Here is a 16,340-nt window from a genome sequence, read left to right as displayed (position 1 = left end):
ATCAAGGGTCAGTTTTCGTTCCCTGAGCCTCCACCTGGCCCTCCTCTGGTGCTTACTCTGAGCTGCGGGTGGGATCTGGCTGTCCAGAGTCACCGCCTCCTTTGCCTGAAGTACCTGCTCAAGGTGGTCCCAGCATCTTTATCTCCTTTCTCTTGGCAGGGTGTTCCCTGCACACTGCGGGGACAGTGAGCTGTCACCGCTCACCACAGAGAACCCCAAAGACACCTGTGACTCACCCTCTGGGCCTAACATGACTCCAGCCACCTTGGAGCCCATGGAGCAGCCCCCCAGCCCCCCACCTGGTGTGTTCCTCCCCTCAAAGAGGCCTGAAAGCCAGGCTTCCAGCTTTGACTTCAATGGCCCTTACCTCAGGTCACCCCATAGCCGCTCCCTGCCTGACGTCTGGGGTCAGCTGACGTCCCCTGATGTGGGCAGGAGTGAGAAGCCACTGCCACCAGGGTCCCTGGAGTACCTGTGTCTGCCCGCTGGGGGACAGGTGCAACTGGTTCCGCTGGCCCAGGCCATGGGGCAGAGCCGGGTCACGGATGTGGAGGGGTTGCCCAGCCCAGGGTCTGAGGGGAGCTTCTCCCTGCAGTCAGGGAAAGGCCCTGCCCCTCCTCTACCTGGGCCCATGGTGGGTGCATGCGACCCAAAGGATAGCCCACCTGCTCTGCCCACTGGTGCTGGGAGCCCCCAGGACAGTGTCGTGGCCTCTGGCTATGTCACCACTGCAGATTTGGTGTTCGACCCACCCCCAGAGGCCCTGTCTGGCACCCTGACACCCCCTCTGGGTCGCCCCTCTCACCAGGACCCCAGCTCCTGTCCTGGGCTGGCCAGTGGACCCCCTGGAGGCCCATCTCCACTGCAGCCAGGGTTTGAGGACTATGTGGGGCTCCCTCCAACCACAGGCCAGCCTCCCAAGTCCCCTCTCTGCAGCCCTGTCTCTGCTGTACCCAACAGCTCTGTCCTGAGCCCAGGGGAGCCCCAGGTACATGAGGCCTCTGGGTCCCCCCACCCGAAGGGGCTCCTTGTCCTGCAGCAAGTGGGTGATTACTGCTTCCTCCCCGGTGTCGGGCCTGGCCTGCTCTCGCCACAGAGCAAGCCCTCTCCCCCAGACCCCTGTCCAGAGATGGGGGTCCTGGACCCGGTGTTCCAAGCCAAGAAGCCCCCAGGCCCAGCCATGGCCCAGGTGCCAGCCGTTCAGCTCTTTAAAGCCATGAAGCAGCAGGACTACCTGTTGCTGCCCCCTTGGGAGGCGGGCAGACCCAAGGAGGTGTGCTGAGACCCCCGATCCCATGGAGGGCACAGGGGGAGAAGGTCGGCCTGCTCTCCTGTGTGGCCTTCTCTCCCTGCCGGCCCCTCGTCCCTTCCCAGTCATTCCGAAAAGCCAAGGAGAAGCTTCCATGATGAAATAGAGGGAGACCTGGAAAATCAAGCCCACCATTGTACCGCTCCTCTCCCCCTTGACTTCCGTAGATCACTTCTCTCTCTCTGTCACACACACACACGCGCGTGCACACATATTTTTCTTTCAAATTAATTTACTTTTAGATCCTAGATTATTAACAAGGAGTCCCTGGGTGAAACCAACGGTTAAGCGCCCCACTACTAGCCAAATGTTTGATGATTTGAACTCACTCAGGGGCATCTCGGGAGACAGGCCTGACGATCTGCTTCCGGAAGGTCATGGCCTTGAAAACCCTATGGAGCAGTTCTACTCTGCACACATGGGGTCGCCATGAGTTGGAATCAACTTGACAGCAACTAACAATAGGCACTCAAGCAGGAGACCAGGTTCTGCCTGGGTGCATGAGGCAGGAGGTCCCGGGTGGGAGCATGTGGTTTAGGGCTGAAGAGCAGCATGGGGGCTGGGCACACTCAGTCAGGTTCTAGCAACCCCAGACAGGGTGGGAAAGCACCCACCTCAACTGTCACTCCCAAAAATGGACACAACAAGGGGCAGTGGGACAAAGGGAGAACACGAGAGGCTGTGAGTTCATAGGGATTCCTGGTGGTTGTCACAGAGATGACCAGGGGACCCTTTGGGGACCAGAGGCCTGCATCACGTAGAGAGAAATCACTATCTGTGAGATGATGGCTGAAGTGGTCTCCTTCCTACTCCCAGACTGGTGGGACCTGGGGAAATAGGAGAGGCCCAGAACCCACACTAACTCTAGACAAGCTGGGAAATACTGTGCAACCAAGTGAAAATGGAAAATGACCAAAGGCCATGTACATTTGAGGGCTTTGAGTCCAAATTGGCCAGCTGTCTGTCTTCCAGAGATACTGTCCCACTTCTGCTCCTGCTCGGGGTGCCAGAGAGGTTGTGGGTCTATGCTGGGTCGGCACTGGGGATTGTCATTGTTCTACATCTTTGCCTTTCTGATATGCAAAAAAAAAAAAAAAAAAGAAGCATTAAACTTGGTTTTAATTTGCATTCTTTGATAAGGCTCAGGTTTGCACATAGTTTCGTGTTTTTTGGCCATGGGTGTTTTTTTTCCTGGGCTAAGCCTGTTAAGGCCTCTGTCCTGTTGGGTGCTTGTCTTTTTCTGATTCCGTTTTTAAAAGTATTTATATATGACCTTTCAGGTGTGGTGCATATTGTTTTCCTAGTTGTGACTTGTCTTCTACTTTTGTATGTGAGCGTTTTTGGTGCACACAATTTTTACATTTTTGTAAAAGTCAGCGGATAGCTCCACTCTTGGTGTCAAACTTGCAAAGGGCTTCCCACTTCAGAACTGTATAAATTTACATGGTCTCTCATTCTTTCTGCGTCTCAAGCTTTTCATGTACATTATTTATCATTTTGGCATTTGTTTTGGTGAAAGATACGAGAAGGAGATCTGGCTTTCTGTTTTCCCCAAATGAGTAGCCAGTTGTCCCAGCATTATTAGTTGAATCATTCATACTTTGTCCATGTATTTGAAATGCCACCTTTATGATATCCTGAGTTCTTGTGTACACTTAGTTTCCAGTCTTTCTATTTTATTTTATTGTTCTATCTATGATGCCCCACCCTTTTGATTACTGTCGCTTTATAACATGTTCTAATAAGTGGCAGAGCAAATGTTCCTGTTATTTTTGTTCACAAGTCTCTGTTCATTGTAGCAATGTTTGTGGTAGCAGAAAACTATAAGCAATTTAAATGTTCATCAAGAGCGAAATAAAATTTTAGTACATTCTCAAGTAGACTGTTCTGTTAATAACGAATACAGCAGACCTACATGTATTAGAAGAAAGCCCAAGATGTTAATTACCAAAGGTTTGGACGTTGTTCAGAGGGAAAAAGAAATCAATGCAGTGTGTATAATACAAAACAAAATAAAACCCTAAACTTGTGTGTATGTGTTGGAGTAGTTGGGGAGGGGGTAATTATTTGAAGTCATAATTGCATTCGAAGAAGGATGACTTCTGTTAAACACAATGGCCTTTGGCTTTGAGGTACTCCCATGAGTTTGGGACAGTTTAGATGCGTCAAAGTTGGCATGTGAGAGAAGATGTTATGAAGTGGTAAGTGCTGTACCTCACAGAGTGAGGGAGTCCCTGGGCGGTGCAAATGGTTAACACACTCCGTTGCTAACCAAAAGGTTGGAGGTTTGAGTCCATCCAGAGGTACCTTGGAAGAAAGGCCCGGCAACCTCCTTCCAAAAAACTAACCATTGACAACCCTATGGAGCAGTTTTACTCTGACACACGTGGTGTCGCCGTGAGTTAGAATTGACTCCATGGCAACTGGTTTTTCCTCACACACTGAAATCCTGAAAGACATTTAGCATAGGACACATCTCCGTCACCCTCTCCCCTTAGGCCCCAGCCCTGCACCGTGCCCATCGCAAGTGATTGTTAAGGAGTGTCACAGCTTGAAGTCTCCAGAAAGCTGTCCCTGAGATGGAGGTAGACACGCAAAGGTCCTATTGGGGAATGAACAAAAAAGGGAGAAGGAAGACTGGGCAGGGGGAGCTGTCAGAGTGCAATCCAGACCTGACAAAACCTCTGCCCCTCCGCCTGCCCATGGGGAGCTCTGGAGCAAAACTTCTTTTTAGAAGAGCCCCACCTTGGGCAGAAACAGCCAGACCCTAGGACCCTCGAGGAGCTCAGGCATTGATTGGAGGTGCCCTGGGAAGAGCTCGAGGCAGATCCTGAGGGAACCAGTGGCTAGAGACTGTCCGCAGCTCTGTGACAGGTCCATTCTTAAGGGGGACTGGAGCAGTATCTCCCCTAGTCATTCACATGATAATGTATCCTACAGAACCATTGATCCAGCAGATTTTACGCTCCCAGAGGGAGTCTTTTCTTTGTGTTGAAACCTTCCTTTTCCAGCCCCAACACTGGTGGCCTGCAAACAGTGGTGCTCTATAAATAAATGTTGAGCAGGCTACCATTACTGAACATTTTGATCAAAGACTCCAAAGAAGAATCCTGATCAAACGGGGGCAAAACGCAGAACAGAATTTCAAATTGTGCTCTAAGTGAAAGTTTACAAATCAAGTCAGTCTCACACAAAAGCTTATATACACTTTGCCACATACTCCCAATTGCTCTCCCCCTAATGAGACAGCCCACTCCCTTCCTCCACTGTCTCTTTTTGTGTCCATTTTGCCAGCTTCTAACCTCCTCTACCCTCTCATCTCCCCTCCTGGCAGGAGATGCTAACATAGTCTCAAGTGTCCACCCGATACAAGAAGCTCACTCCTCACCAGCATCCCTCTCCAACCCATTGTCCAGTCCAATCCTTGTCTGAAGAGTTCGCTTTGGGAATGGTTCCTGTCCTGGGCCAACAGAAGGTCTGGGGACCATGACCACTGGGGTCCTTCTAGTCTCAGTCAGACCATTAAGTCTGGTCTTTTTATGAGAATTTGGAGTCTGCATCCCACTGCTCTCCTGTGCCCACAGGGATTCTCTGTTGTGTTGCCTGTCAAGGGCAGTCATCGGTTGTAGCCGGGCACCATCTAGCTCTTCTGGTCTCAGGCTGACGTAGTCTCTGGTTTATGTGGCCCTTTCTGTCTCTTGGGCTCGTAATTACCTTGTGTCCTTGGTGTTTTTCATTCTCCTTTGATCCAGGTTGGTTGAGACCAATTGATGCATCTTAGATGGTCACTTGCTAGCCATTAAGACCCAATTCCCCACTCTCCAAGTGGATGCAGAATGTTTTCTTAATAGATTTTATTATGCCAATTGACTTGGATGTCCCCTGAAACTGTGGTTCCCAAACCCCCACCTATGCTACGCTGGCCTTCGAAGCATTCCGTTTATTCAGGAAACTTCTTTGTTTTTGGTTTAGTCCAGTTGTGCTGACCTCGCCTACATTGTGTGTTGTCTTTCCTGTCACCTAAAGTAATTCTTATCTACTACCTAATTAGTGAATACCCCTCTCCCCCGCCTTCCTCCCACCTCTCATAACCATCAAAGAATATTTTCTTCTCTGCTTAAACTATTTTTCAAGTTCTTATAGTAGTGGTCTTATACAATATTTGTCCTTTTGCAACTGACTAATTTCACTCAGCATAATGCCTTCTGGATTCCTCCATGTTTTGAAATGTTTCACGGATCATCACTGTTCTTTATCGATGGGTAGTATTCCATTGTGTGAATATACCATAATTTATTTATCGATTTATCCATTGATGGGCACCATGGTTACTTCCATCTTTTTGCTATTGTAAAGAGTGCTGCAATGGGTGTACATATATCTGTTCATGTAAAGGCTCTTATTTCTCTAGGATATATCCCAAGGAGTGGGGTTGTTCGATCTTATGGTAGTTCTATTTCTAGCTTTTTAAGGAAGTGCCAAATCGATTTCCAAAGTGGTTGTACCATTTGACGTTCCCACCAGCAGTGTATACGCTTTCCAATCTCTCCACAGCCTCTCCAACATTTATTGTTTTGTGTTTTTTGGATTAATGCCAGCCTTGTTGGTGTGAGATGAAATCTCATTGTAGTTTCGATTTGCATTTCTCTAATGGCTGATGATCGTGAACATTTCCTCATGTATCTGTTAGCTACCTGAATGTCTTCTTTAGTGAAGTATCTGTTCATATCTTTTGCTCATTTTTTAATTGGGTTATTTGTCTTTTTGTAGCTGAGTTTTTGCAGTATCATGTAGATTTTGAGATCAGGCGCTAATCGGAAATGTCATAGCTAAAAACTTTTTCCCAGTCCATAGTTAATCTTTTTACTCTTTTGGTGAAGTCTTTGGATGAGCATAGGTGTTTGATTTTTAGGAGATCCCAGTTATCTAGTTTTTCTTCTGCATTGTTAGTGATATTTTGTATACTGTTTATGCCATGTATTAGGGCTCCTAATGTTGTCCCTATTTTTTCTTCCATGATGTTTATCATTTTAGATTTTCTATTTAGGTCTTTGATTCATTTTGAGTTAGTGTTTTGCATGGAGTGAGGTGTCAGTCTTGTTTCATTTTTTTGCAGATGGATATCCAGTCATGCCAGCACCATTTGTTAAAAAGACTGTCTTTTCCCCATTTAACTGTTTTGGGGCCTTTGTCAAATATCAACTGCTCCTATGTGGATGGATTTATGTCTGGATTCTCAATTCTGTTCCATTGGTCTATGTATCTGTTGTTGTACCAGTACCAGGCTGTTTTGACTACTGTGGAGGCATAATAGGTTCTAAAATCAGGTAGAGTAAGGCCTCCCACTTTGTTCTTTTTCAGTAATGCTTTACTTACCTGGGGCCTCTTTCCCTTCCATATGAAGTTGGTGATTTGTTTCTCCATCTCATTAAAGAATGTCATTGGAATTTGGATCAGAATTGCGTTAAATGTATAGATCGCTTTTGGTAGAATAGACATTTTTATAATGTTAAGTCTTCCTATCCATGACCAAGGTATGTTTTTCCACTTATGTAGGTCTCTTTTGGTTTCTTGCAGAAATGTGTTGTACTTTTCTTTGTATAAGTCTTTTACATCTCTGGTAAGATTGATTCGTAAGTATTTTATCTTCTTGGGGGCTACTGTAAATGGTATTGATTTGGTGGTTTCCTCTTCGATGTTCTTTTTGTTGGTGTAGAGGAATCCAACTGATTTTTGTATGTTTATCTTGTATCCTGATACTCTGCTGAACTCTTCCACTAGTTTCAGTAGTTTTCTGAAGGATTCCTTACGGTTTTCTGTGTATAAGATCGTGTCATCTGCAAAAAGAGATAATTTTACTTCATCCTTGCCAATCCGGGTGCCCTTTATTTCTTTATCTAGCCTAATTGCTCTGGCTAGGACCTCCAGCACAATGTTGAATAAGAGTGGATAAAGGGCATCCTTGTCTGGTTCCTGATCTCAGTGGGAATGTTTCCAGGCTCTCTCCATTTAGGGTGATGTTGGCTGTTGGCTTTGTATAAATGCCCTTTATTATGTTGAGGAATTTCCTTCTATTCCTATTTTGCTGAGAGTTTTTATCATGAATGAGTGTTGAACTTTGTCAAGTGCCTTTTCTGCATCAATTGATAAAATCACGTGATTCTTGTCTTTTGTTTTATTTATGTGGTGGATTACATTAATTGTTTTTCTAATGTTGAACCATCCCTGCATACCTGGTATGAATCCCACTTGGTCATGGTGAATTATTTTTTTTGATATGTTCTTGAATTCTATTGGCTAGAATTTTGTTGAGGATTTTTGCATCTAAGTTCATGAGGGATATAGGTCTGTAATTTTCTTTTTTTTGTGATGTCTTTACCTGGTTTTGGAATCAGGGATATGGTGGCTTCATAGAATGAGTTTGGTAGTATTCCGTCCTTTTCGATGCTCTGAAATACCTTTAGTAGTAGTGGTGTCAACTTTTCTCTGAAAGTTTGGTAGAACTCTGCAGTGAAGCCATCCAGGCCAGGGTTTTTTTTTTTTTTTTTAGTCGGGAGTTTTTTGATTACTTTTTCAATCTCTTCTTTTGTTATGGGTCTATTTAGTTTTTCTACCTCTGTTTGTGTTAGTTTAGGTAGGTAGTGTGTTTCTAGGAAATATCCATTTCTTCTAGGTTTTCAAATTTGTTAGAGCACAATTTTTCATAGTAATCTGATATTATTCTTTTAATCTCAGTTGGGTATGTTGTAATATCGCCCATCTCATTTCTTATTCAGGCTATTTGCTTCCTCTCCTGTTTTTCTTTTGTCAGTTTGGCAAATGGTTTATCAAATTTGTTGATTTTTTCAAAGAACCAACTTTTGGTCTTGTTAATTCTTTCAGTTGTTTTTTGTTTTCTATTTCATTTAGTTCTGCTCTAATTTTTATTATGTGTTTTCTTCTGGTGCCTGAGGGTTTCTTTTGTTGCTCTCTTTCTATTTGTTCAAGTTGTAGGGGTAATTCTTTGATTTTGGCCCTTTCTTCTTTTTGGATGTGTGCATTTATTCATATAAATTGATCTCTGAGCACTGCTTTCTCTGTGTCCCATAGGTTCTGATAGGAAGTGCTTTCATTCTCATTGGATCCTATGAATTTCTTTATTCCATCCTTAATATCTTCTATAATCCAGTCTTTTTTGAGCAGGGTATTGCTCAGTTTCCAAGTGTTTGATTTCTTTTCCCTGCTTTTCCTCTTATTGATTTCCACTTTTATGGCCTTATAGTCAGGGAAGATGCTTTGTAATATTTCAGTGTTTTGGATTCTGCTAAGGCTTGCTTTATGCCCTTATATGTGGTCTATTCTAGAGAATGTTCCATGTGCACTGGAAAAGAAAGTATACTTGGTTGCTGTTGGGTGGAGTGTTCTGTATATGTCTATGATGTCAAGTTGGTTGATTGTGGCATTTAGATCTTCCGTGTCTTTATTGAGCTTCTTTCTGGATGTCCTGTCGCTCACCGAAACTGGTGTGTTGAAGTCTCCTACTGTTATTGTGGAGCTGTCTACCTCACTTTTCAATGCTGATAGAGTTTGTTTTATGTATCTTACAGCGCTGTCATTGGGTGCATAGATTTTTAATATGGTTATATCTTCTTGGTATATTGTCCCTTTAATCATTATATAGTGTCCTTCCTTAACCTTTATGATGGATTTAACTTTAAAGTCTCTTTTGTCAGAAATTGGTATTGACACTCCTGCTCTTTTTTGATTGCTGTTTGCTTGATATATTTTTTTCCATCCTTTGAGTTTAAGTTTGTTTGTGTCTATAAGTCTAAGGTGTGTCTCTTGTAAGCAGCATATAGATGGATCTTGTTTTTTAATCCATTCTGCCACTCTCTGTCTCTTTACTGGTGCATTTAGTCCATTTACATCCAGCGTAATTATGGATAGGTATGAGTTTTTTGGTTTTTTTGGTTTTTTTTTCCATGAGTTTAGTGCTATCATTTTGATGTCTTTTTTTGGGAGGTTGTTTTATGTGCTGAGTAGATTATCTTTATATAGTGTCCTTTCCTCATATTCGTTGTTGATTTTGTTTCTGTTGAGTCTCTATTTTTTTTCTTCTATTTTATTTTGATGAGTAGGATAGTTTGTCTCCTTTGTGGTTACCTTATTATTCACCCCTATTTTTCTAAAGTTAAACCTAACTTCTATTTCTTTGTATCGTCGTGTCTTCCTCTCCACGTGGAAGATTTATGATTGAACTTTTTAGTCCTTTTTTATTGTTTTAATATTGTCTTCTTTTATATAATAACATCGCTGGTACCCTGTTTTGAGTTTTTTATTTAATCTTGGTTTGTTTTTTTGATTTCTCTCTCTGGGTTGACTTCTGATGGCTCTGCCCAGTGTTCTAGTCTCGGGTTGATACCTGATATTATTGATTTTCTAACCAAAGAACTCCCTTTAGTATTTCTTGTAGTTTTGGTTTGGTTTTTATGAATTCCCTGAACTTCTGTGTATCTGGAAATGTCCTAATTTCACCTTCACATTTAAGAGCAGTTTTGCTGGATATATGATCCTTGGCTGGCAATTTTTCTCCTTCAATTTTTTATATAAGTCATCCCATTGCTTTCTTGCCTGCATGGTTTCTGCTGAGTAGTCTGAGCTTATTCTGATTGGCTCTCCTTTGTAGGTTACTTTTCGTTTATCCCTAGCTGCTCTTAAAATTCTCTCTTTATCTTTGGTTTTGGCAAGTTTGGTTATAATATGTCGTGGTGACTTTCTTTTAAGATCTACCTTACGTGGAGCTCGATGAGCACTTTGGATAGATATCTTCCATCTTTCATGATATCAGGGAAGTTTTCTGCCAACAAATCTCCAGTAATTCTCTCTGTATTTTCTGTTATCTCTCCCTGTTCTGGTACTCCAATCACTCGTAGGTTATTTCTCTTGATAGAGTCCCATATGATTCTTAAGATTTCTTCATTTTTTTAAATTCTTTTACCTGATTTTTCTTCAAATATATTAGTGCCAAGTGATTTATCTTCAAGTTCAGAAATTGTGGCTTCTACTTGCTCAATTCTGCTCCTCTGACTTTCTACTGAGTTGTCTACTTCTGTAATTTTATTGTTAATCTTCTGAATTTCTGATTGCTATATTTTTTATCTGTCTATGGATTTTTCCAGCTTATTAATTTTTTCATTATGTTCCTGAATAATCGTTCTAATTTCTTCAGTTGCTTTATCAGTGTGTACCTTGGCTTGTTCTGCATATTGCCTCATTTCCTTCCTGATGTCTTGAAGGGTTCTGTATATTAATCTTTTGTATTCTGCCTCTGGTAATTCCAGGAATGCACTTTCATCTAGAAGATCCCTGGATTCTTTGTTTTGAGAGCCTGTTGAGGTGATCATGGTCTGTTCTTCATGTGACTTGATATTGACTGTTTTCTCCGAGCCATCTATAAGTTATTGTATTAGTTTATGCTTGCTTACTGTGTTGTAACTTCTTGCTTTGATTTGTTTTGATATGCCCAAGTGGGTTGCTTGAGTGAGCTACCTTGATTATTTTTGCTTTTGGAGCTCTGACATCCTGTCCCCAGATGGCTAGAGCTGTAATAAGGTATATCAGTCTAGGAGTCCATTCAGTTTTCTTGTATGAATTCAGCTCAGGTGTCCAGGTAGCTGATCATCAAATGTGTGGTATGGGCTCTGTTTTACAGTCTTAGAGGGGCAGGGGTAATTGGCATATGTACTGGTATCTGATTGCAGCAGGGGGTCACACTCAGAACAAGGCAGGGGGCTGAGAACTGACCCGCAAGTGTCTCTGGGAAAAGGACATCCCTGTTCCCTAGATCATGCAGGTGGGTAGGTTCTGTGGATGGACCATGGGCACCCAATATTTTTGGTTGTAAGGACTGCGAGGTACCCATTAGCCTCGGACCCCTGTTGTGGGTGGCTGGGTGACCTGAGTGGAGCTACCAGTCCTTAGGCCCCTGATGTGGGTAGGTGAGGACCCTGTTTAATAGGCAAAGCAATGCCAAACATCAAACACCCACCTCTCCACTACACAGCTGAAAAGGTTAGAGTCTGCCAGCAAGGGCCTATTCTACTAAAATAGGCCCACACAGGTCCATACAGAGGGGAGAGGTGCTCAAAGTCCATGGACCATTTATGCCTGGACAGGAGCCGCTTCTGCCCTGAGCTCCCGTGGTTAGTGGAGCTGGCAAATTATCTTTTCCCCCAAGTGCAAATTTTTTCCTTCTCCAAGCCCCAGAGGATGGCTCTAGGAACTCAACAGGTCCTATCTCTGGCCCAGGGAATTCAGCTGCTGAAGCTGGCTTGGCGGGGGTGGGGAGATGGGGAGCTGTAAAATATATGCAAGTACTTAGCTTTTGCCGAGAGCACCGTTCTTCTCAGGTTCTGGAGGTGTGAGTAGGCTGTGTGGCTGGCTGCTTCTCCCTGAGGAAACTGCATCGGAACACTAGTACCAGCCCACCGCAGCCACCACTCTGGGAATGGTGCCTGAGGGCTCCCTGAGATTCAGGTCTGATAGCTCCTCTCCACTTGTGAACAGTCTCTTCCTCTCCCTGCCCCTCTGTTCATTTTCTAAGCTTGCCTTTGATGCTCAGCGCTCCTAGTTTGTCGTAAATATACTTGTTTCACTTGTTTTTCAGGTCTTTGTTGTAAAGAGGGCCCGCCAGAAGTGTCTGTCTATTCCACCATCTTGGCTCCACCTCCTTCAATGTATGCTTTTTTAAGAACTATCTATAAGGAATCAAATTTGATAACGGTAACTGAAAGATCAGATAAGAAACGGCTATAAATTTATGTTAATGGAGGGAACAACTTAGAAAAGGAGGGTGAGAAGGGTTACACAACTCAAAGAATGTAATCAATGTCACTAAATGGTACATGTGGAAACTGATGAATTGGTGTATGTTTTGCTGTGTATATTCTCAACAATAACAACAAAATAAATAAAATTATATGAAAAAAATAAATGTTGGGCAGCCAGTGGAGGCAGTGTGGCAAGTGGTGTGGCCAAAGGGTTGAAATGCAGATGACTTAGGGTCATGTTGTGGGCCCTGTGCAGAGGTAACTTTATCTTCCCTGGGACCTTTGAGCACTCTGTAAATCCTAACTCAAGTAGGGCTCCTTAGGGAAGTCCCCTCTTGTTCTCTTCATAGCCCCATTTCCACCCAAGCAGAGCCCAGTTCAGCCTCTCTGTCCTCCCACTACGTTTTGTCCCTTTGCCTTTATTGACTTCTATATCTTCATGGAAATAGCCCCGGTAGAACAGTGGCTAAGAGCTTGGCTGCTAACCAAATGGTCAGCAGTTCGAATCCACCAGCCGCTCCTTGGAAACCCTGTGCAGCAGTTCTGCTCTGTCCTATAAGGTCACTATGAGTCAGAATCGACTTGACGGCAATGGGTTTGGTTTTTTGGGGGCGGGGGGAGTTTATATCTTCGTGTAAGGAGCCCTGGTGGTGCAGTTGTTAAGAGTTCAGCTGCTAACCAGAAGGTCAGTGGTTCGAACCCACCAGCTGCTCCACAGGAAAAAGGTGTGGTGGACCACTTCTGTAAAGATGTACAGCCTTGAAAACCGTGTGGGGGAGTTCTACTCTGTCCTATAGGGTTGCTCTAAGTCTCGATCGAATTGACAGCAATGGGTTCAGTTTGATTTTGTTTATATCTTTGTGTTCTGCCTAGACGGAGAGCTCCCTGAGGCCCAGCCCCTGTCTTGCCCATCTCAGGCTCCAGTGTCTCCCTCGGGACCTAGCACGCCCACCTGGTATGTGTGCTGACAGTATTTGTTGCTGCAGAGTTTCTGGAAATTCATCACTCTCTCTCTTCCACTTCCCGGTCGAGGTGACTCAATTATTCTGCTGAGGAGAGTGGAGGGCGGTGGAGAGTGAAGTTTGACTAATTGCTGGATGCCAAAGGCACTAGAAGTCCTCATTTATGGCTTTGCTCAGTCTCTGTTGAGGGGTTGAAACTGGAGATTGTTATTCTACAGACTTTCAAACCAGGGCTTCAAACCATTGCTTCCAGTTTGAACCCCTGCTGAGAATTTGCATTTCTAACAAGTTCCCAGGCGATGCTAACGCTGGTGGTTAGGGCCTATTCTGAGAATCACAAGTAGAGCAATGTTCTCGAAATGCATTATACATAAGAATCACCTGGGGATCTTGTTAAAATGTAGAATCTGATTCAGCATATCTGAGAGTAGAAGTGAAAATTCTCAGCAGGGGCTCGAAACTGAACAAACTGGTTCGAAGTTCTATTTCAAACTGACCTTTTTAAGGTTATGGGTTGCTTTTGTAAAATAAAGCCAGTAATTTTTACCATGGTAATATATCGAAAGTGTGGAAAGTGAAAAAGAAATAAAATAAAACAAAATAATTATTTGTTATCAATAAAAGCCAATGGATCTACTAAGGCAAGGATTCTCAGATTGGACTGGATTTTTTTTTAATGTAGCTACAAACAGTTTTCAAGACACACTCCAAGAAAAACGACCTGAAAGTTAAACATAATGGATTGGAAAGATGTATTAGGCAAATGCTAATTACCAGAACAACAAAGTACAAGGAGCAGTGTTATTATTAGATTAACCAAAAGTTAAGGTCAAGTATATTAAATGAGACAAAGAACTTTTAAACGGAAAATTAACAATCCACGAAGATATAATCATCACAAACCTTTTAAAACTGAACGATATAGGGAAATTCCAAAGGCAAAAATCTTATAAATACAGAGAATTTGATTAAGACTAAATCCCAGTTGAAGACTTTAATGCACTTGTTCACTATTTGGCAGAGCAGATGGGTAAGAAAACCTGCTGCCGTCGAGTCCAACTCATAGGGACCCTACAGGACAGAGTAGAACTGCCCCCGTAGAGTTTCCAAGGAGCGCCTGGTAGATTCGAACTGCCCACCTTTTGGTTAGCAGCCATACCTCTTAACCATTACACCACCAGGGTTTCTGCAAGACACAATAGTCACTCAATAAAAATTTGCTGAATGAATGACAGAAATCATGTAAGAGGTGACACTTAGACAGCAGTTAACTTTATGCCAGGCACTTGATTAACTTAATCCCTAGGAGATGGGTATGATTATCATCCCATTTTACAGATGAGGAAACAGAGGCACAGGTGGTAAGTAGTGAAGCTCGGGCTTGAACCCAGACACTCTAGCAAAAGAATCCAAATTAATATGAATTAACACTACTCTCTACTGCCTTGTAAAATAATGTATAATAAACAATAACTTACAAATGAATTATATAGGTGAATATGTATATGTATATTTGTAAATGTATGTATATGTGTACACATGGTATATATAGAGAGAGAGAGATTATACTCTTTTACTTTTCTTCTCTTATTCCTAGAGAGCATAGACAGACATTTGATCTACTTAGGCACAAAGAAAACTTTAAAGAAAATCCAGATACTAAGGATTCTACAAGCTACATTTTCTGTTGCACTGCAGTAAATCCAAAAATCAGTAATAAAATGGAAACAAGGAAAAAAAAATAATCTTGATCAATTAATGAATTACACATAACTAGTTTTTATGGGGCAGTTCTACTCCGTCCTATAGGGTCGCTATGAGTCAGAATCGACTCAAGGGCACTGGGTTTTTTTCCTTTTTTTTTTGTAGTCTTAATTACTAGCAATCCCTGCCCGTTACGCAATAATTGGAAAATCGCAGATATGGGAATGGAGTGAAAATCACACCCAAATCGTTCTCGAGATGCTCAGAGGCACAGCATGAGTGAGGGATAGAATTAAAGCAAGTGGTGTTTGGATTTTCTTCTACACCAGGGGCTCTCAAGTGCAGCCCTGGACCAGCAGCTTTGGTGTCACCTGTGAACTCTTTAGAAATGCAAATCATTGGGCCTTGCCCCAGCCCAGCTGAATCAGAAACTCTGTGTCTTAACAAGCTCTGAGGGTGAATCAGACGCACAACAAAGCTCTAGCACCACAGCCCATCACCACAGAGCCCTCCTCTAGATACACTGAAAATTCTGGGGAAGCAGTCAGGGGTTGGTACAAGGAGGCAAGGAGGTGCCAGAGCTCGGACTGAGACAGGCGGCAGCCACGCCTCTCCAGGCCTGTTGGCATTGCCCAGGGCAGAGCTGGAACCTAGAGGGCTTCATGGCTTTGAGGATGGGAAGTATACGTGCACTTGGCACTTGGCACATGATCTGGCAAAGGTGTCTGGGGCCAGGGTATCTTAGTCTGAACACCGCTGCTAGGTACAACAGAGACAGGGCTGCAGAAAGGGGACATGGGAGGCTAGCCTGTGGTTGGAGGGAGTCCCACATAGTCCTCAAGCCCTGGCTGCAGTGGGGATGGGCCTCCAGGGGGTCCACTGGCCAGCCCAGGACAGGAGCTGGGGTCCTGGTGAGAGGGGCGACCCAGAGGGGGTGTCAGGGTGCCAGACAGGGCCTCTGGGGGTGGGTCGAACACCAAATCTGCAGTGGTGACATAGCCAGAGGCCACGACACTGTCCTGGGGGCTCCCAGCACCAGCGGGCAGAGCAGATGGGCTATCCTTTGGGTCGCATGCATCCACCATGGGCCCAGGTAGAGGAGGGGCAGGGCCTTTCCCTGACTGCAGGGAGAAGCTCCCCTCAGACCCTGGGCTGGGCAACCCCTCCACATCCGTGACCCGGCTCTGCCCCATGGCCTGGGCCAGCGGAACCAGTTGCACCTGTCCCCCAGCGGGCAGACACAGGTACTCCAGGGACCCTGGTGGCAGTGGCTTCTCACTCCTGCCCACATCAGGGGACGTCAGCTGACCCCAGAAGTCAGACAGGGAGCGGCTATGGGGTAGCCTAATGTAGGGGCCATTGAAATTGAAGCCAGAAGCCTGGCTTTTGGGCATGCCTGAGGGTGGGGACAGGCCGGGCTGGGGGCTCGGGGGCTGCTCCATGGGCTCCAAGGCAGCTGGAGTCATGTGAGGTCCAGACGGTGAGTCAGAGGCTTTCTTGGGCTTCTCTGTGGTGAGTGGTGACACCTTGCTGTCCCCACAGTGTTCAGGGCACACC

General features: G+C 44.4%; 2 protein-coding genes across 8 annotated transcripts in view; one reads left to right on the top strand and one right to left on the bottom strand.

Moving 5' to 3' along the window:
* The window catches only part of LOC100671503 (cytokine receptor common subunit beta-like), a 27,404-nt gene extending 24,066 nt beyond the window's left edge, over positions 1 to 3,338 (top strand). For all 4 annotated transcript variants that reach the window (XM_064283605.1, XM_064283604.1, XM_010599337.3 and 1 more), the window contains one exon: positions 160 to 3,338. In XM_064283605.1, the coding sequence (XP_064139675.1) occupies positions 160 to 1,282 (1,123 nt within the window). In that variant the 3' untranslated portion in view covers positions 1,283 to 3,338. The remainder of the gene's footprint in view (positions 1 to 159) is intronic.
* LOC100670281 (cytokine receptor common subunit beta) overlaps positions 2,392 to 16,340 on the bottom strand; it is a 43,610-nt gene continuing 29,661 nt past the window's right edge. For all 4 annotated transcript variants that reach the window (XM_064283610.1, XM_064283609.1, XM_064283608.1 and 1 more), the window contains one exon: positions 2,392 to 16,340. In XM_064283610.1, the coding sequence (XP_064139680.1) occupies positions 15,587 to 16,340 (754 nt within the window). In that variant the 3' untranslated portion in view covers positions 2,392 to 15,586.

The sequence above is a fragment of the Loxodonta africana genome, chromosome 4, assembly GCF_030014295.1.
Source record: "Loxodonta africana isolate mLoxAfr1 chromosome 4, mLoxAfr1.hap2, whole genome shotgun sequence".
Taxonomy (NCBI): domain Eukaryota; kingdom Metazoa; phylum Chordata; class Mammalia; order Proboscidea; family Elephantidae; genus Loxodonta; species Loxodonta africana.
Note: the sequence above shows the minus strand (reverse complement) of the source record. Positions and strands in the feature narration are given on the sequence as shown.